General features: G+C 58.0%; 2 protein-coding genes across 3 annotated transcripts; both read right to left on the minus strand.

Annotated features, from left to right (window-relative positions):
- Positions 1-404: 404 nt before the first annotated feature.
- On the minus strand, positions 405-1,856 carry LOC120762439 (chymotrypsin-C-like; the record flags this gene model as incomplete). Its single annotated transcript, XM_040084862.1, has 7 exons — positions 405-507; positions 595-747; positions 898-1,043; positions 1,126-1,262; positions 1,379-1,504; positions 1,586-1,683; positions 1,761-1,856. Coding segments are annotated over 7 exons (774 nt in total), but the record flags the coding sequence as incomplete, so codon positions are not given.
- Positions 1,857-2,705: 849 nt separating this feature from the next.
- On the minus strand, positions 2,706-7,550 carry EFHD2 (EF-hand domain family member D2). Of its 2 annotated transcripts, none has more exons than XM_040084547.2 (4): positions 7,354-7,550; positions 4,061-4,208; positions 3,804-3,938; positions 2,706-3,665 (listed from the first exon to the last, which is right to left on the minus strand). In XM_040084547.2, exons 1-4 carry the CDS (start codon positions 7,548-7,550, stop codon positions 3,531-3,533), a joined length of 615 nt encoding a protein of 204 aa, XP_039940481.1. In that variant the 3' UTR covers positions 2,706-3,530. The 2 variants fall into 2 exon arrangements, with proteins under 2 accessions (XP_039940481.1, XP_039940482.1); XM_040084548.2 differs by lacking the exon at positions 7,354-7,550 and adding an exon at positions 6,453-6,565 and having other exon boundaries at positions 3,477-3,665.
- Positions 7,551-20,499: the final 12,949 nt, after the last annotated feature.

A 20,499-nucleotide genomic window follows, 5' to 3' on the forward strand; every position in this document is an offset into this window, starting at 1 on the left:
CAAACTAGTCAGACTCCCTCAAGCCCCCCAAGGCCGACCCAGTTCCCTCAAGACCCCCATTTGAAGGTCAGCCCTCATCTCGGCAGTGCCAGTGAGGTCCCCTAAAGCACCCGGGCAGCTACCGAGTGTTCCAGATCACCTCCAAGGGCCAGCTGGGTTCCCTGGAGCTCCCCTGAACAGACCCCAGCCCCTTTCCCATCAAACTGCTTGCCAAATCTCGAGCCTCTTGGCTCAGCCACGGCATGAGGACTGGAAGCATCCTGCAGGAGGTGCCTGACAGCGTTCCCAGAGCCCTGCCCAGCCCCACTGCACAACAGGGACGCCTTCCCCAGCACACAGGCAGCACCTTGGCATCGCCACACCCAGCCCTGGATGTGTGTCCCCACCCCTACCACACCTCCCCCCTCCAAAAAAAACACCACCAGCGAGACCAGCTCAGCATTTTTGGTTTTATCTTGGTCGACAGCGGTATCGCCACGTGCCGGTTCCTCAGTTTGTGCTCATTTTCTGCCAAAGAGACGCAGGGAGGTGACGGTAAGACCCTCAGCAGGGCAAGAACAGCCCCTGCGTGAGGGCACGGGGAGGGGCACCCACCTCGTTGATCCAGTCGATGTAGGCAGACACCCGGGTGAAGACTGTCGGCTTCTTGGCCACGTTGCAGCCCAGGCCGGAGCCGAAGCTGACGATGCCTTCCACCTCCCAGACGCCATCCTCGCGCTGGCAGTTCAGGGGGCCGCCGGAATCGCCCTGTGGGGAGAGGCGGTGTGGGCCGTGGGTCCTGGGCACCCCACATCCCTCCTGGCCCACATCCACCACCACGGCTCCATCCCCTCTCCTCCCGGTGCCCACGGCCCCGCACCCTTCGGACACCCACCGGGACGCGGCGCCCACACTCACGTTGCACCCGGAGACGACGCCGTCGCCGCCGGCGCACACCATGGTCTCGAGCACCAGGCTGCCCCACCAGTCCCTCTTGGAGCACGTCTCGTAGTCCACCACGGGCAGCAGAGCCTGCTGCAGGATGTCAGCCAGGGGCCCGTTGGCTGCAAGGACAGACAAAGCTCGTACCTCACACCCTGTGCCTGCATTCCCTTCCTGGGGACGCGCTGGGGACGCCCCACTTACTCCTGATGCGTCCCCAGCCGGTGACGTAGCAGGGGTAATCGTTGGGCAGGATCTTGCCGGCGTCCGGCAGGCAGGAGGCGCGGACGGTGTCGCTCTCCTGCACCTCCTCTGCCAGCTTGATCAGGGCAATGTCGTTGCTGTAAGGACACACAAACCGTGGACCCTGGCCATGAGAACAGGGTCCCTGGCCACGGGGATGGGGGTCCGTGGCCACACCACCCACGAACCACCGCTGATGCATCCCATCCCCTACATGATGAGGAAGGAGTTCCATTTCTCATGGACGATCATCTTCTCCACACCCACGGCCACAGAACCGGGCTCGTCATCCTCTGCCAGGTCCTGCTTGCCCAGCACCACACGGTAGGTCATGGAAGAGCTGCCAGGGAGAGAGGGGGTGTCAGTCCCCACAAATATCTCATCCTGCAGGCACAGACTCCCCCGGCAGCCCAACTCTCACCTGATGCAGTGGGCAGCTGTCAGCACCCACTGGGGGGCAATGAGGGTCCCACCGCAGGTGTGGTACCAGGATCCAGAGCGGCTGTACTGCAGCGAGATCTGCAGCAGCAGAGGCACAGGGTCAGAGCAGGAACGTCCCCATCCCCGTCCCCCTCCCTGTCCCTGTGCCCCCTCACCTGCCATGGCCAGCTGTGGGCTACGGCGTCTTCACCGCCCACCACGCGGGCGCCCAGCTGTGGCGGCACGGCCGGCTGGCCGCATCCGTAGGCTGTGTGACACCCGGCAGAGGGACATCAGAGGCCGCCTGTGCCCGTGCCCAGGGCCGTGGCAGGCTCCACTGCCCTGTCCCCCCCTGCCCCGACCCTTCCCCACGCCCTGCACCCACCGTAGCCCAGCAGCACGAGGAGACAGACGGCTCCCAGCATGGTTGTGCTGATCAAAGGTGTCTCAGCGCTCACCCCTCTTATAATGTCTGACCTTGGAGTGACCCTGCCTGCCCCTGGCATGTGGGGACTGTCCCACGCTGTGGGCACAGGGGCTCCTCAGCCCCATCGCCCCTCTTATCGCACTCACCGTCCCGCCTGGGAACGGCCACATCTGCCCGTCATGTGCTGGCACCACGCTGGGGCATGGCACGGACACCTGGCCCTGCTCTGGGAATGGGCAGGGTCCCTGCTGGGGCACAGCTGGTGGGCAGCCCCCCACCCATGATGCTGCCAGTGGGGTGCTGGGCAGCCCTGCAGCCCCCAACCCCGAGCACCAACATCCCCGAGGACACTGCAGCCCTCACGCCGCCACCCCCCAGGGCACAAGGTCCCTTATCTCACTCTTGATGTGGTCAAGACCGGCCAAAACCCCACAGGTGCCACAGGGTGGGACAGGCACAGGTACCAGCATCACTGCTGATGGCCTTCGGTAGCCCCACGTCCCCACAGCTGGGTCAGGCCCCTGCTGCTTCCCACGCCAGTGAGGCACAGCTCATCCCTGTCCAGTGCCACCATCTCCCACCACACGGGAACCCCGTGCCCATGGTCACACCCCACCCCCCAGATTCCTTCCCCGCCACCCAAGCCCCTGCCACAGACATTCCCATCCCACAGCTGCACCCCAGCAACCAGCACTTAAGAAATATAATATTTATTTGGGATTAAATTAAAAAAAAAAAAAACCAACAACATAACACACCCCCTATGCCACCGTCGGGGGACACTGTGGGACAGATGTGGGTTTTTACAGCAACCCAGAAACATGAGAGTGACCACCGGCAAGCACTTGTGGCCACCACGCTCAATCCTGCCAGGCTGAACACAACATGAGAAAACATAATATACAGCCCCACGAGCCAGCAGCCGCCTTTCTGTACCTCTTTGACCAAATAAAGAGAGACACAGCTCCTGGGGGGGCTCCATGTCAGTGGGGTGGACACCCACCCCCCGGCACCACACACACACACACACACACACAGAGCCCCTCTACCAGCACCTGGCCCTCGCCATGGCTTTTGCCACTGGTGTCACACGCAGCAACACCAACAGGTGCCAAGCCACAACACCCGCCACGGCCACCTGCACAAGGCCCTAACCCTGCAAACCTCCCAGTGCGCTCACAGCACACAACAGCCCGGGCACGGGTGTCCCAGGGACGGACATTCCGCGCACAGCTCCCCTGGGACTCGGCAGCAGCATCCCCCAGCGCAGCTGCTGGCAGAGAGCAGGGTGCTGTCCGGGGTGGGGGGCACGCTGGGGAGGCGGGGGGCACGAACGACACCTACGGACACCATAGCGAGAGGGGAGCGGGGAGCCGGGGCCGAGCGGGCTCTGCCAGCAAGGTGGGCGCCGTGCCGAGCCCGCGCCGGGATCCTGCCGGCGGCACACGGCTTGGGCACGGCGCGCGGCACAGGCGGCGGTGCCGCCCCGGGCGCCGCTGACCAGTCCTGCCTGGCCCCGTCACTGCGTGAAGTTGGACTGCAGCTCCTTGAAGGCTGCCTTCCTCTGCTTCAGCTCCTCAGCCTGCTTCTTCTTCTCCTCCTGCTCTGCCTTGATCTCCTCCTCGAACCTGCTGGCTTCATTGATGGCTTGTGCCTGCGGATGGAAATGTCCGTGTGTGACCTCTGCCAAGCTCTCCTGCCCACCCCAACACCTCCACCTCCTGCCCACCCAGCACCGAGCTGCCCCGGTGCACTGCCAGCCTGCAGCGGGACCTCCTGAGCCCTGCCTCACCTTGGCCTCAAAGAAGTTCTTGGCGCCTTTCACCCCCTCTGTGGAGACATCGATCTCAGAAAGACGGGCCAGGGCGTGCAGCCCACTGTCCTCCTGCAGCTCACCCGCTGCTGCCTTCCGGAAAATCAGCAGGAACTGCGAGGGGAGACGGTAGCATTGGCTCCCTGAAGACCCCAAAGCCAGTGCCCACCTTCTCACCAGCCCAAAAAGTGGCCCGAGACATCTCCCTGCCAGCGTGGAGCCTCCTATCCCCTCACCTCTCGAAAGCTGAGCTTGCTGTCCAGGTCCTCATCCACCTCCTTGATCATGTTCTTCAGCCCCAGGTGTGTCTGTGGAGCCCCCAGCTTCTCCATCATCAGCTTCAGCTCCATCAGGTCAATGAAGCCGTCTTTCCCTGCGTCATACCTGCAGGATGGCGGCACAATCCTGACACATCACCGTGGGGTGCAGAGCCCACACAGCCCCCCACACTGAGCCCCCCCAGCAGACCCCTGCGTGCTCTCACCCTGGCTGGGAAGCAAAGAAGGATCAGCAAGGGCTTGGGCACTGATGGGCAGCTCTCCAGACCACAGGGAAACTGCTGCTGAACCGCTAACAACCCCCCGGAGCATCATCCGGGATCGTGCCCGTTTCCGTGCAGCACTTGGCAGGAGGACCTGCCGGGATGCTGCCAAGCCTGCTGCCAGCTCCCCGTGCCAGGAGCCCGAGCACACGCTCCCCTTGGCTGCAGCATGGCATAAAGGCCACCGGGCTAAGCCCCCCGGGCACTGCTCCCCGTGTCACCACCTCCTCCTCACTATGACACCTCCAGGTGACCCGCCCTCACTGCCCAGCGTGCCATCCATGCTCCACCCCAGCCGGGTGCCTGGGCTTGGCTGAGAGCTCTGGGCACAGCTCTGCCCGCTGATGCTGCCTACAGACCTGTCAGGAATGCCTCTCCTGAGACTCCTGCCTGCGGTCATGCCACAGTCCCCTCCAGTTTCCACCCCAGCGCCCGCTCCCCTGCCCGCTGCCCGCGCGCCGTGGGCCGTGCTGGCGCCACGCTGCTGTGGCACAGTGGAATCTCCACGGGGAGCCAGCGTGGAGCCACGCTTTGTGCAGCTCCACACGTTGTAGGTGGGCAGTTACACGCTGCACCCATTGTGACAGGGCTTTTTCCTTTTTTTTCTGTATCTTATCACTGCAGCAGCCGCGCAGAGCCCCGGCCCCCCATGCTGCAGGTCCGTGACTCATCTGTACCTCCCCTGCTGCTGTCTGCTCTGTCTGTGTCTCCAGAAGAACCTTCCTGATGTGCCAGGGATCCCAAAGTGGGGCTGGTCCTGCTCACCCCTGTCTACTGCTGCCACCACGCTCAGAGCGGGGCTGTGGGCACAGATCCCACATGATTTTTGCCTCCAATACCTCCCTTGGAGCATAGGATCACAGATTCATGGAATGGTTTGGGTTAGAACAGACTTTTAAGGAGACCTCATTCCAGCCCAGTGTGTGGAATCAAATCACAGAATCACAGACTGGTTTGGGCAGGAAGGGACCTCAAAGCCCATCTTGTTCCCCCCTGCCATGGGCAGGGACACCTTCCACTATCCCAGACTGCTCCAAGCCCCATCCAAACCTGGCCTTGGACACTTCCATGGATGGGACAGCCACAGCTTCTCTGGGGAACCTGTGCCAGGGCCTCACCACTCTCACAGGGACGAATTTCCTCACGGTATCCAAACTAACTCTGCCCTCTGTCACTTTTGAAGACTTTCCTCCTTGTCCTGTCACTCCATGCCCTTGTCCAAGGTCCTTCTCCATCCTGCATCCCACAGATTTTCTCTGCAAGGGGCGAGTTGCCTGGCCTGACTTGGCCACTTCATTCCACGCAAGCCACCTCCCCGGATGCAGGGCACTTCCTTTCTCTCAATCCCCTCCTCTGCTTTTTTTTTTTTTGGGACACCTGCATCCTGCACCTCGCAAAGGTCACCACCTCCCCTGTGGAGAGCCAAAACCCTTCCCCACATCTCTTTATCCTCTACAAGCCGGATTGCCACATCCCGAGGACAGCGACAGCGGCGAGGACAGTGCGTCAGGGCTCTGCTCCAGAACACCCTTCCCTTGGGAGACCCCTCCCCGGCTCCCAAACCTCCCCAGCGCCTCGCAGCCCCGGCGCTGCTCCTTTCGCTGCAGCGAGACGCCGCAGCTGCCAGAGCAAACACGTCTGCTCCGCACGCCGCTCCCTCTCCGGCTCGGCGCCGACACCCGCCGGGCCATCTGCGCCCAGAGCACCCCCGGCACGGCCACACATCGCCTCCGGCACCGGGAGCAGCCGCTGCCCCCTCCCCGCGGACCCCGAGCGCGCTGCCCCCCGCCGCAGGCTCTCTCCTGCTGCAGCAGAAGCTGCGCGTCTGGCTGCCTGCCATGCGCTGGCGGTGGGCGCCAGCCCCCCGCAGGACACGGGCAACAGCGAGGCTCCGCGCACCGCCAGGGATGCTGGCAGGGTGTGCCCGCAGCCCCCCCAGCCTTGTGCTTCGGCCGGTCACTGCCTCCAAACCCCCAGCTCCTCCCCTCAGCCCCGCTCGGGTCCGAGCGAGACCACCCAGGATCGTGCCCCCGGTGCCAGACGGGATGAGGGGTGTTGGCATGTCGCAGCCATGCCTTCGCCTGTACCGTATCTCCGCGCCTTCCCGGAGTTGCGCTGTCTCCACGCCTCCTCGCACAAAGCACCCAGCGCGGGAGGGATCCGTGGGGATGCTCCGGGCTGTCCCGTTCGCCCTCGGCTATCCCCGCGCCTATCAGCGCGACCACGGCTGGAGCAATCCCCATTTCTGGCTCCCCCTGGAAATTTCCAGGGCTGGAGGCTCGCTGCCAGCTCCCCCGCTTCCCCAGGGGCCGGGGGCCGAGCTCGTGCTCCGAGTCACGCTCCGCCACGCGTGGTGGCACGCAGCGCGGACAGGGATGCCGGGGACGCGCCAGCCTGGCCTCCGCGGCCCCGGGAGCTGCGGCGATGCGGGATCCCTCGGTCATGCGGCAGAGGGAATGTAGGGGTCCCCGGTCCCCTCTTTCAGACCCCTTTCTCCAGCCTCAGCACCAGGGGGACAGGAGGTTCCTTCCGCAAGAATTCAGGGGCACACGGGAACGCCTCCTGCAAGGAGCTGGGGGAAGGTGTCCCCGGCACCCGAGCTTGTGAGGGGTTTTGGGAGGAGCGGGGGTGTCCCTGGCATCCCTTCTGAGAGGGGCAGGAGGGAGATCCCTCCTGCAAGGAACTGGAGGTGCCTTGGCATCCCTGCTGCACGGAGCTAAGGGACGGGGAGTCACCGAGAAGAGGCCGGGGGATCCCTCCCGCAAAAGGCTGGGGTGCCTGGGGGTCCCTCGCACAAGGAATAGGAGGGTCCCGCCCGCAGGCACGGGGCGGGAGATGCTGGGGCATGTGCCCTGCCAGGAGCCGGGATGCCGGGGATGCAGGAACCGGGATGTCCTGGGTGCCGGATGCGCGGGGTCCCCCGTCCTCCTCGGCGCTGCCACCGGGGGACCCCCCCCCCCCCCCTCTCTCTCCGTGCCCCATACTCACTGTCGGAAGAGCCGTTCCATGTCGCGGAGCTGCCGCCGGGAGAACTCGCGGAACTCCCCAGCGGGGCTGAAGACGCGGCGGCCGCCGCCCCCGGGCGAGCCCTCGCCCACCGCCCGCCCCGCGGGGCTGCCCGGCGCCGGTCCCGGCCGCGGCCCCCGGCCCCGCCGCCCCTCCGGCTCCTCCGCCGCCGCCGCCATGGTGCGGTGCCCGGATGGCCGCGCCGCTCCGCCCCGCTCCGCCCCGGGGCCGGGCTGCGGCCCCCCGGCTCCCCCACGCCCGCCACGGGGGGCTCCGGCTGCCCGCCCCCGGCGGCGCATCGCCGTCCCCTCGGACAGCCCCGCCGGGGTCCTCTGCCCGCCGCCCTCCGTCAGCCGTCGCCGTCCCTTCAGACCCCCTCTGCCCCGCCGGCGACATCGGCTGGGGCTCATCCATCCCCCGGCGGGATCAGCCTGGGATGGTCCTTAGGGTTCGGCATCACCAGTGGGGCCCACACCCCGGTGGGATCCTCCCGGACCATCTTTAGGGTTCCCTTTCAGCCCAAACCAACCCGTGATTCCGTGAATCCACAGGCTCGAAGGAGGGTGCGGGGAGAGTGGTGCGCTCACAGCCGCCTGTGCTTTTGCCATCTCCATCCACTCCTGACCCAGAGTTTGCCAAGGGTGGCATGGGGAGGACACACTGGGTCATGGAGCAGCCCGGCACCTCCAGATCCACCTGCAGAGTGCCCACGGCGGCACCTTTGACTTACACAGGCGCACAAGGTCATGCCTTGCCCCCACGTAAACCCAGGCATTCAGGCAGGGAAGCATCCAGCTGCTCCCGGCACAGCGAGCAGGAAAACCAGGCCACAGCGATCACCAGAGCCCCACGGCGGCACTGCCATTGCCACTAGGGATTGGCCACTGCGCACACGTGGGTGCTTTGCGTGCCCAGAGACAATGCGGCCCTGCATCAGCCCGCTGCAGCCCTCTGTGTTGCTTCCAGACATTTTTTATGCTATTAAAAAATAAAGACCAAAAAAAAAAAAACCCCCACCACCCAGCGGGGCTTTCCTCACATCCAGATTGTCCTCAGCTGCAGAGATCTGCAGAGGACTCGGCGCACGGATGACTCTGAGCGGCTGCAGGGAGGATGCGCTGGAGCTGCAGGGACCCCGCCCCCCCAAAACACTGCTGCTCCCCAAAATCCCGGGTCCGCTCTCACCCTTGCTAATGGCAGGAATCAGTCAGTGAGCCTGTACTCACCGCAGCCCACCCCAACCCACCAGCACATCGCTCTCATCTCCCCAGCCTGTCCTCGCGCTGCTGCTGTACTGGCGCGGCTGACAGAGGTCCTCTTCTTCCCCCTTCCCTGGTGGCAGGTCCAGCGTTCCTGGGGAGTTCCAGGAATTCCAGAATTCCGTACTACATCGTGCCTTATGTTCCAGTTCCCCCGTGACACGACAGAGGCTGGAGGACACAGCAGCTGCAAGGGATGTTTCAAACCACGCTGGCTTCGTGTGCTTGAGGCCGCTCCAGCAAGGACAGGACACGTCCCCCACAGCTGACTTCACGTGTCACTGGGCTGTACTCACACACATAAATACACACACACACACGTGTACACTGGACACATCCTCACCACCTTTCCCTCTCATAAATCCCACCACACTCTATGGGACACGGACTCTGGGAAAATAAGGTCCTACATTGTACAGTCGCACCACTGGGCCCGGGAGCTATGGGATACAAACTGGGGCTCCTCGAAATGCACCCACACCTCACCCCACACCTCCATGCTCTGAGTCCACGGCCATGTCCTGTTCCTACTGCAGACCATCACCTAGTGAAGGTCCCCGTGGTGCTCCTACGAGCTTCCCGATGTGACAGCATCCGCCACGTGCTCCGTGGCCCTTGGCTTGACTGAGCAGAGAGGCTTTGTGGCTCCAGGCTGCAGAACAGAGACAGCAGACGCAGCGTTGGCCACGAGAGCTCAGCATGACCTGCTCTTCTCCCTCACCCTCATACGTGGTGCAAACCCACGGCCACGGGTGTCTGCACCTCCTCCAGCTTCACCGAGGGATGCTGCCACCGTGCTGCGGCTGAGCCTTGGGGGCCTGGAACCTCCAGCCTCTTGGGATGGTCCCACTGACTGGGGATGGTTCCCAACAGGTGGAGAGCTGGCTGCTGCACAAAGAGCAGGAGTTGGGTGTTGCTTTCTCACCTTGTCCCGTTTGGCTGCTTGCTGCAGCCTCTTCTCTTGGTCCAGCTGGAGCTGCATCCTCTCCGGAGCCTCTCGCAGCAGAGCCTTGTCTTCTGCCTCCCTGTGGGCTTCATCTTCCAGGTTGGACATATCCTCCTGGCCCCTTCACAGGGAAGCTTGTCTCTGCCTGTGCAAAACAGGAGGGGAGGATTCCGTGGGTGTTCTGCCCTTATCACCCCCCTGACACTCAGCTGTGCTCTCCCACATTCCCTGGCCCTGCTGACACCATCCCTCCGCCCCAGCCGATGCCGCTGCTGTCCCAGGCTCCAGCCACCCAGGACAAGGGAACCTGTCAAGGCTTTCCTGGCTCTGACACTGCTCAACCGCGGGAGGCTGCAGAAGGTACCATGGCAGAAAACTGGGAGGACCTTTCCCCACTCCTCTTGACGTTTGACTTTGGTACTGTGGCCCTAGGCTCAGCAGTGCCACATCACTCCTTGCCCCGAGCTCCCTGTCACCTTGCATCCAAGGACCAGGTCATGTTCAGAACCCTGGCTTTCCATACCTGAGCTGCTCCACGCTTCCCTCATAATCTTTCAGCATTTTTTCTTTCCTTTCCAGGTGAACCTGGAGGTTCCCGATCTTTTTGCACAACAGCTCCAGGGCCTTTTGTCTCTGCAGTCCCACTTCTGCCCTTCTCTCCTGAGGAAGGTGCTGCAGAGGCTGCGTTCCTGACAGCCCCTTCATCCCCATCAGGCTTCCCAGAGCACCAATTACATCAAGGTACTGCGGGAAGAAGAGGGAATGCATTATTTACCAGGTCTGCTTCATTCCATCACGCTGCTCAGCCAGCTGCTTTCTGCCTGCTTTCCTGAGGAGACTACAGTGTCCCAAGGAAAGGAGGTTTGCATTCCATTCCCCGCTGCACGGCTCGCTGGGATTGGATTGCTTCCTTTTCTAAGACGACTGTTTTCCCTGATGGGTGTTTCCCTGCCTTTTTTGGAGGGAAGAGACCCCCTTGCCCACCCCACCAGCTGTGCTATCCACGGACCCCTTCCCTGGCAGCTCCCTCCATTGCTCCCCAGCCTCTCTGATGCACCATGGCACGTTTTGGGGGTCCCAGGATGTCCTGGCAGACACACAATGTGCTCTGGGCCGTAGAATCATGGAATGGTTTAGTATGGAAATTTAAAGGTCATCAAGCAGGGAAGCCATGGACAGGGATGTCATCCACTGGCCCACAGAGCAGTTCATCTTCCACATTCCTGCAGCATCCCGATGTGACATACCTCTGGAATGAGCTCAAAAAGACATCTAAACTCTACACACACTGGGCATGCACACGTGATTTACCACATCTATCCCTGACCTACTACCTCCTCACCCGAGTCTGTTTCCTCAGCTGGCTGTGCCGTTGGTGAATGAGCCCCCATTAGGATCATGGTCAGGAACCTGCAGACCCATGGAGCCCACTTTGGGCCTGGCTTTTGCTCAAGTGGCCTTTGAGCCTCCCTTTCACCTCATGGGAAACCGCCCCAGTATGGCTGTGGTCCCAAACCTGCCACCCTGCTCGGCTCATGGCATCCCTGGTGCAACCCCAGCAGCACCAGACAATGTGCAGGTCCTGCTGGAGCTGCCACCCTCTGCAGGAGCACTGCCTGCCATCCCTCAGCCTGCATCTCCCACCCTGACTCATGCAGCAGCTCTGAAAACCTATTTCTCCCTGTCCCAGGGCCTACTTTCCAAACAAAGTCACGGGCATTACAAACCACACGCTGCCTCCCTGTCTTGCCAGCCTTCAGTTTTTCTCCCAACACAGGTAAGGTTCCAGTTCAAGGCCTCTTTGTTGGACTATCTTCTCTGGAAAGCCTTTCATCCGGACCGCCAGCGGCTCTGAACTGCTCTTCACGGCACCTGGAGGCAAACAAGCAGATGCCAAATTGTTCTCTCCACAGAGCTTTGAGGCTGCCCAGCTTTCTCAGCCTCCCTGTGAGGGTGGGAAGGCCCTGGCACAGGGTGCCCAGAGAAGCTGTGGCTGCCTCATGCCTGGAAGTGCCCAAGGCCAGGATGGACGTGGCTTGGAGCACCCTGGGAGAGAAGCAGGTGTCCCTTCTCATGGCAGGGGGTGGAACAAATTGGTCTTTCAAGTCTCTTCCAAGCCAAGCCATTCCATAATTCTAGGAGAGCCCTGCTGACCTGAGCACTGTCTCTTCTCCAGCACCTTTACTCTCTCCCGGAGCTCGGCCAAACCTTCTTTTTGGTGCTGGGTCGTTTGCTCGTGCCTGAGACCTTGGCATTTTGCACCGAGCTCAGCCAGGTCTGATGGTGGCTCCTGGAAGAAGACAGGTTCTGGCTCAGTCTGCATCTGGCGCAGCACAAGCTCAGTGTAAACGCAGCCCTACTGCCAGACAGTGGGCACTTGGCACAAGGACAAAGCCTGGGGAGCATCTCCATGGATTTGGGGGGGTATCAGAGACTTGTCAGAGACCTCTCTCCTGCTCTGCTGTGCCGTGGTCAGGATCTGAGCCCTGCTCTGGAGAGCCAGGAGAGGGTTGGTGCACAGCTCTGAACAGCCACATCGGCATTTTTCCCTCGTCCTTTGCACCACCACAGAGCATCTACACCCAAACACCAACGCTCTTCAGAGACTGTGTCCCACTGTGTGGACGCTACTCCCTACATATGCACTGTCCCAGCCCCATCCAGCTCCCTGAATTGCGACAAACATCCAAAAACCTGTCATGGGGCTAGAGCCACAGGGCTGTGTGCTGTGGGCAGCCAACGATGGCTGCAGACCCCCAGCTCACGCCACGTCTCTGCTCAGCGCGCTCCCGAACAGCCCCCCCAGGCACTGGGATCCTCCTCTCCCCACCGCAGCAGCGTGTGGAAGGCACGGGCAGTTCCTGCCGCCCGCTCATCAGCTGGCTGTGAGTCACTGCCCGGCCCCCGTGCTGCCGGCTGCCTGTACAGAATGTACAATTCCCGCAGTCCCTCCATCTGCTGCCGCCGCCACCTGCGAGTCCTCCCCTTTTCCAGCCTCGGGAAAATCGAGCGGGGATTTGGCGCGGGAGAATGAGGAGTTTTTCTTCCTGCCCTGTGCGACGAGCTGCCCCCAGTTCTGCACGTACAACCCCGAAACTGCATCACCTGCACAGCCAGCGTCCGCAGCTCGGCAGGCTGGGAAAAGGAAGGAACGCTCTCGCATGTTGCTATTCCCTCTAATTGGCAATTAACGCTGCCATTAGCACGCACAACCCTTGGCGGTTCCGAAGCGCCGCGCAAACATCGGCTCATTAAGCAGCGGCAGCCTGGTGCGGGCGAAGGATTCCCGGGATCCCAGGAGGCACAGGCAGCCCTCAGCTCGGGAAGGGTGCCCGGCCATCCCACCCCCGGGCCAGCGGGGAGCAGCTCCAGGCTTGGCTCTCACCTGTGCCATCCGTGCTCTTGGCAAACCCCGGTGCTCTCCATGAGGACTCACCCTCTGGGAGGCTTCACCCACCTGCACTGGGGTCCTGGGAGCATCCCCTGGGTTCTCCGGTGTTGGTTGGGAAGCATCCCTCCCTCAGCACCTGGCAGGGCGTTTGGGCTTGGCTGTGTGGAGAGAAAAGGTGTTGTGGGAGCCCATGTGGATGAAGGTGACCCCAACAGCTTGTGAAGAGCAGCACCCTGGGCACCCAGTGATGACTACCATGGTGTGGGTGGGATACAAGTGTAGAGTTACACATCTACTGGCATGAGCTCCACTAAACCCCCATTTTGGTTCCCGTGTCATGGATTCAGAGCTGAGCTCCATCCTGATGCTCTCACACGTGCCTTTATGCTCTGGGGAGAACCCTAAACACCATCAGCTGCTGGGGACACACGGAGTGGCATCCGTGAAGCATCGGGTTATGTAAAGGTGCACCTTAACTCTTCAGCTGCTGCTTTCAGAGCCCGATCCTTCTCCCCCACAAGGCTGGACATCTCAGACAGCTTCTCCCTGAGCTGGTTCACTTCCCACTCCCGGTGTTTCATCTGCCTCTGGCTGTGCTCCAGCTCCACCTTCTGCTCTTCACTCAGCTCCCCGAAGCACAGAACAGCCCCGTGGGATGCTGGCTGACTCATCCCCCACTCCTGGGGGATCTGCAGCTGGTGCATCCTCATGGAAGCAACAGTGGGGCTCGTCCCTGCAAAGCCTTGCCCTGCCCTTAACAGCTGCCCTCAGATCCCAGGGGGGCTGAGTTTAGTTTCCATGGAAAAGGCCAAGGTTCGTGTCCAACGCGCTGCGCCTGGCCATTTTCCTTGCAATGGCTTCTGCCAGCCAAAATTCCGAACGGATGAGGATTTCTCCCAGATGCAAGCTGCCGCAAGTGGGAACCCTGGCTGCCCTTGCAGCGCAAAATGCCTCCTACAAACTGACATCAAGAACCTGGGGGGATGAGTTTAGTTTCCCATGGAAAAGTGCCTCTGTTCGTGTCCAACCTCCCCATGCCTGGCACCGGGCTTCTGCCAGCTAGAATTCCAAACGGATGAGGAGTTCTCCCAGATGCAAGCAGCCACAAGTTGGAGCCCTGGCTGCCCTTGGAGCGCCAAACGCCTCCTACCAACTGACATCAGGAGCCTGGGGGGCTGAGTTTAGTTTTCCAAGGAAAAGGGCCGCTGTTCCCATCTAAGGCCCTGTGCCTGGTACTGGGCCTGGCACTGCGCATCTGCCCGCTGTGATTTTGAACCGTGCAGGATTTGTCTCAGATCCAATATGGATCCATTATCACTTGGATCCCTACGGGAGGATAGCCAGCCTCTTGGGTCTGCATTCTGTTCGGAGCTGGTGGTTGCTCCTCTCGTTATGCAATGCTCTTTCAGCCGTCCTTTTTTCCTGTGTAACATTCCTTTTCTGAAATACCAACCCTGTCACTGTACCTGTTTGCTCTCCTTGTCCTTTTCCAGGATAATTTGCTGGATTTTTATCTCTTACTCCTGGCTCATGTTTTGCTCCCAGCTCCTTTGTGTGCTCCCGCAGAAACTCTGCCTGCGGCTCCTGGAGCTTCTCTAATTGCTCCTGCAGGGAGACACGGATGTATTAAAGGATGTGTGTGTACGTTCACTCAAAATATTCACAAGAGATCTCTCCATCCTTGCTGCATTAGGGACGGGGACACACTGAGAGTGGGCTCTGTCTCCCTTACATTTCCTGTAGGCTCAGGGATCTCAGCTATTGCACATCCCCAATCCAGGTGCCACGCTGGCTTTTTTTTGGGACTGCCATCATATTTACCCATAGAAAGAGTCCAAATCCACCTGCTTTATGTGCATAAATATTTCTTTACCTGCAACATCTGATTCCTCTGTGCCATCTCCTTACTCTTTTCTGACAAGCTCCTGAGAGCGGCCAAGAGCCCTGCAAATGTCAATGGAGCCTCATTGTCTGGGGTGCTCACACACCATATCATGGATATCTGGGAAAATTTCTCCATGGAAAGGAGGGTCAGGTGTTGGGATAGGCCACCATCCCTGGAAATTTTCAAAAAGTGTGAGGCTGAGGTGCTTGAAAGCAGCGCTGGCTTAATGGTTGGACTTGGTGACCTTGGAGGTATTTTCCAGCTTTAAAATTTCCATGATTCTGCGATTTTTTCCCCCCCCCAAGGAAAAATCCATGCTCATGCTGGACTTTCTCCTCTACACGTGGCTTGCCAGGACATCCCACGTTCCCAGGAATGCCCATCAGGACACAGACCTTTGCCAGAGGTGCACAGATCCATCCCCGCACTGCCCAGGAGCTGCTCTGCGCCCTCCAGCCAGGCCAGGGGACCACGTGCTGTGTCCACCACTGCTGTCCCAAGACACAGGGATCCAGGCACAACATCTCCAGCTGCCCAAGCTCCTCTTGCAGGATGGTGCTGCTGCAGGGGCTCCTCAGGCAAGCCTTGAACAAATGGAACCAGGCTGGAACAAGCCAGTCTCCACTGTCAGTGGCCTTCAAGGACTGGCAAATGACACAACATTTCTGAACATCTTAGATTATGTAACCTAGAAATGTGTATTCTATTCCACCTGCTGAAAGCTGGTTTTTGGGAGATGTTTTATCCTTCTCTTGCTCCTCCAGGGGGGAAGGAGGAGGATGCCTCCTGATAACGGCCCAGCCGTTAAACCCAGGTGGGGCCGTGTTTGTTATCTCTGTCACCTCCCCTCCATCCTCCAGGGGACATCTCCTGAGAACGGCCCATCAGTGCCCACCGGTGCCAGGACACATTCCATCACCCACCGGGAGATGCTCCACGCACTGGGGAGGAGCCAGCTGCTCCCAGCTGGATAAAAACTGGCGCTGAAGGACACGAGGGATCCGGGTTTTCCACGGGATTCTGGAGGAAGACCGGACCCATCTCGCCACCCTGGACTGCCTACAGGAGCATCTCTGCTCCACAGAACCACAGCTGTTACTGCAGGAGGATTTATCTGGGCTGCTCCCAACACCCTGACCACCAGCGTGCCAGCTCGGATCCCTGACTCTCTGAGTCTGTTGGGGTTTTTTCCAGGATTTTTGTTTGCTTCCTTGCCTTTTTTCTTTTTTTTTTTTTTGGAATATATATATATTTCAATTAAAGAACTGTTACTCCTATTCCCATATTTTTGCCTGAAAGCCCCTAATTGCACAATTATAATAATTTGGAGGGAAGGGGGTTTACATTCTCCATTCCAAGGGAGGCGCTGGTTTTCCTGGCAGACACCTGTCTTTCCAAACCAAGACAACATCTCAGGCCAGGTTGGATGGGGCTTGGAGCAACCTGGTCCAGTGGAAGGTGTCTCTGTCCACAGCAGGGGGTGGAACGGGATGGGATTTATGGAGAATCTGTGACAAACTCCCGGGAACAACCACATGAACACTTAAGGCTGACACTTTGTTTCAGGGTTGTATCTTTACTCTGACCTTTCCTCAGGCCAACAAAACGCCCCGAGTCACTATTTCTCAGCTTGGTCCTTAGTACTTGAAGGGCTGACCTGGATCTTCTGCAGGGAGTTCTTAAACACCTCGGTGTTTTGCAGATACCTCAAGCTCCAAGCTTGCAAAGGAGAAGAATTCCTTCTGCAGACTCTTCTCCCTCTCACGACTTTGTTGTCTCATCTCTCTCTCATCAGAGATCTGCCTGACCTTCTCTACCACCTGGCAAAAGCGGGCAAAGAAGGAGGAGGACAAGGCTCATGCTGTTTTCCACCTGAGGGGCCAAGGATGGTCCCAGAGAGCAACAGCTGAGATTTGCTGCAAGCTGGCAGCCACGACAGACTCCTGGGCTTGTCCCTGTTGCAGAGCACTGGCTCCCTCCAAGCTTTGGGAGACAAAAAGGACTGTGTTCCCTTCACATCACAGAGCAGTGCCGTTATCCTGGGATGGCCACAGCACAAACCCTCACCTGGAGAAGCCTGGGTGCTGCAGCCCTACTGCACATGGAGCAGGGACCACGGCCAACCTGCAGCAGTTGCCTTTGAGCCACTCGGGGCTTTGCAGGCTCCAAACATTCTCTGTGAGCTGGTGTCCAAACCTTTCGGGGGCTCCTTTTGTGGGAGTTTAAATTCCCCGGCATTCAGGTGGTTTTAGAGTCTTTTTTGCCCTCTGCAAAGCTCTGAGCCAAACGGATGAAAGAGACGGAGTCTTCAGGTTTAGATTTTTCAGGGTTGCATACTTCATGTTTATTGTTTCTTATCTTACAATTTTCTCAGTCCAACAAGATGTTTGCCACGGCTTGGACTTCTCACGTCTCCCCCCGAGCTGGGTCGTCCTTATCTTTTATACTAATTGCTACATATTCTTTATTTACTATTTATTACCAATGTCTATCACTATTATTAAAAAGCTCATCTTTACTCTGACCCAATCCTCACTAACTACTTTGTGCCAACGTCACTGCAGAAATGGAGTGAGGGAACAAGAAGGAAGAAGAAGGAGACAACGCCCCAAATTCTCCATCTTGCCCCATTCACTTCAATGCCAAAAATCCCAAACCCACAGTTTTTTCACCCTGTGATATACTAAACTACTGTTTTTCACACTCTTGTGGCCTGCAATGCTTCCTGCAGTGCAAAAAGCCTTTCCCATGGACTGAAATCAAATCCAGAGTCTCTCTGAGCTCTGGGCTCTGGGCTGGGGTCCCAGATCCCCCTGCCCAGGTCCCTGACCCTCCAGGGCAACCAAAGGAATGCCCTGGACTCCAACACAAACGCACCTGCTGCTCTGTCACAGATTTCCCTGTGCTGCCAGCTGCTGATGGAGAACAGACTTGCATCACTCGGGTCTTGAAAGACTCCAGCTGCAGCAGGGATCAATCCATGGTAACAATCACAATCACTGAGAGCCGCTCTGCTGATCACTGATGATCAATATCTAGCATGATGTTATCTGCAAAGGGCTTTCCCTGCCCAGAGCAGCATCACCCAGGCACTTAGGAAGGCTGGTGTGGCTCCTGGACAGCGTAACTAAGATTACAGATTCCTTTTCTGTGTCCTGTTAAACTGCTCTGAGTCATTGAAAACCGATATAGTCACGGACACAGACCCTCTCACTAATTAAAGTTAGAAAGTGGGATGTTTATTCACCGGGAGTCACCTCCGAAAGGCGTGGCCACCCCGAACAAGGCTCTTTGGTCTCTGTTTATTTTCCAAGACCTTACCTACAATACATATGCATAACCCCAGCACCTCCCATCCCCGCTCTCTATTCAAATGACGCGATTAGTCCCTCACACGTGCGCAGTTCTTCTCTCGAATTGGGTCTGTGGTCTCGAATTGGGTCAGTGATCTCAAAGGATGAAGTCAGGAGAGTCTTTGTCAGGTCTCTGTGACCCTCAGGCAGTGTCCAAGGTCCCCTGCTTCATGATTGATTGATGCCAAGTCCAGGTGTTGGCCATTGTTCTTAGTGGTTTCAATCTGTTCTTATGACAGTTCACTTACTCCATGTTTTCTATAAACAAGCTCATAATATAACAGCTCTAGCTTGGGCATCTAATAATCATTAGCCTACCATTTACTAATCTAACTTACATCTTGATCAATATAAATTGCTTCTAACCCTTAGCTAAAACCTGAACTCTTTAAAGTCGTGTTTCAACTCCGCTGCCCGTGCTGCCCGCACAAATTCTGCGGATAAGCCTTTTGTACTTCACCCGTGCCAGGGCCTGGTGCTCAGGACTCTGGGTTTTTGTTTCCACAGCACATCCTTCCCCATGGGAAGCTGCATCCCGGTGCTGCCCGGAGCCCAGTGGTGATGTTTGCATCCCGGCCGTTCCCTGCCTGCTCCCCAGCTCGCCGCGCGTCAGAGAGCAGCAGACGCTCCCTGCGCCCATCTCCCGCAGCCGCCCCAGCTGCTGGGACCAGGCTGCCTGCAGCTCCTCCTCCACCCGCAGCGAGAGCTTCGGCATTTCAGAGCGACACCCAAAACCACGCCGTGGGCGTTCCAGCCGCTGTTCCCATCAGACAAGTCCAAATGTGCCTTTGGAATACCGGGAGACAATCCTGTTGCAGGGAGCGGGGTCGCAGCATTGACGCTTCACGGCACTTCTTGTCTGGGTTTGGTCCCTGGGGTATCGTCCATCCTTGACTTCCTCATCCAACACCCACACGGGGCACTCTGCCATCTGTTTTTCTTCTTTTCTTCTTTTCTTCTTTTCTTCTTTTCTTCTTCCATCAGTGTGATTGGGATATGCAAAGCAATCACACGAGAGACGAGAGATTTCGCAGGGCAGTGCTGTTCCTCTGAGAGAGCCAAGGCCGAGCCAAGGCGGAGAGCCTCTGCTTGTTTATTTCTTACTTTTTATACATTTGTGGGTCTGGCTGAAGATTGGCTTCTAGAGTTTCTACCTCTCAGCCAACTGGCCAGACCAGCCGTCAGTTACAATTGTTTTCAGGTTAGAAATATGCAAACAAAGGACAGAGAATGAAAAACAAAGGGTTTCTTTATGTTACATCTGTGAGAAAAAGGTAGAAACCGCGCCTAATATTGTGCAGTAGCTAAAAGGTCTGACTCCATTTTTATGAACAATCAAAAGGCTTTAAAAAAACTCAGAAAAAACCAGGGTGACACATCAGGGTCCATGCTGGATCTCAGGACAGCTGGATGCCCTGCCCATGCAGCTTGTGCTCCCAGGGATTGCTGATGCCCTTCCCACCCCTCTGGGATGATGGCATCTGCCCTCTGAGTGCCCCTGCAGCCCGTGGTGTACCTTGGCTTTCCCAGCTACCTGCTTTTGGACACTCTCAGAGCTTCTGCATCTGCCCCTGCAGCCCCTCCAGGTCCCGCTCCAGCCCCTTGATGCACTGCAAATAGAGGAAAAGGACAATTTCCAGGTCTTCCTTTGCTGATGCATCTCCGCCCCGTGCTGTTCCATTTTCCCATCGAACTGAGTTCCTTCAGCAGAGGGAGCTCCAGCTTTTCATTTCTTCCTCCTCCACGACGGGAAAGATGCGTGCTGATGTCCTCACAGATAATTTGATGGGTGAAGGTGTGGGTGTTGTGAAAAGTGCATATTGTATGGCTCAATGCAGGATATTTGCTATATGCACTACGTTGTGTTGATTAGTAGTGCTATATTAATGTTTTGATAGTACAGTAAATTGCAGTTTTGTAGTTAAAATGTAGTTTTTGCAGTTAAAATGTAGTTTTTGTAGTTAAAATAGAAGTTATGTATGTGGGGTATTTTTTTAAAGAGAGGAAGGAGGTACTCGCAAAGAGATAGCAGCCACAGGAAATGTAAATCTTTCAGAGAAAAAGAATTTAATTCTTCCTTATCAGAAGAGAGCAGCTTCTCCTACCTCATTCAAGGAGTCTAGGTCCTTGTGGGATTTCCTTGCCCATTTCTCACTCTGTTCTGCTGAAGTTCAAAATTCCCTGGACGGATCACTCTGTCTTAGTTTAAAATATATAACATTTAAAGTTTAAGATATATATAAAATATAATATTTAAAGTTTAAAATATATAATTTCTACACATTTCTCATCTT

The sequence above is a fragment of the Hirundo rustica genome, chromosome 22, assembly GCF_015227805.2.
Source record: "Hirundo rustica isolate bHirRus1 chromosome 22, bHirRus1.pri.v3, whole genome shotgun sequence".
Classification (NCBI taxonomy): Eukaryota; Metazoa; Chordata; class Aves; order Passeriformes; family Hirundinidae; genus Hirundo; species Hirundo rustica.

Excerpts from the sequence above, each read along its gene's own strand:
- EFHD2 (XM_040084547.2), bottom strand. The coding sequence starts at position 7,550 with ATGGCGGCGGCGGCGGAGGAGCCGGAGGGGCGGCGGGGCCGGGGGCCG. Across the intron at positions 4,209-7,353 it reads ATGGAACGGCTCTTCCGACA|GTATGACGCAGGGAAAGACG; the intron begins GTGAGTATGGGG and ends GCCATCCTGCAG. Across the intron at positions 3,939-4,060 it reads GCAAGCTCAGCTTTCGAGAG|TTCCTGCTGATTTTCCGGAA; the intron begins GTGAGGGGATAG and ends CTCCCCTCGCAG.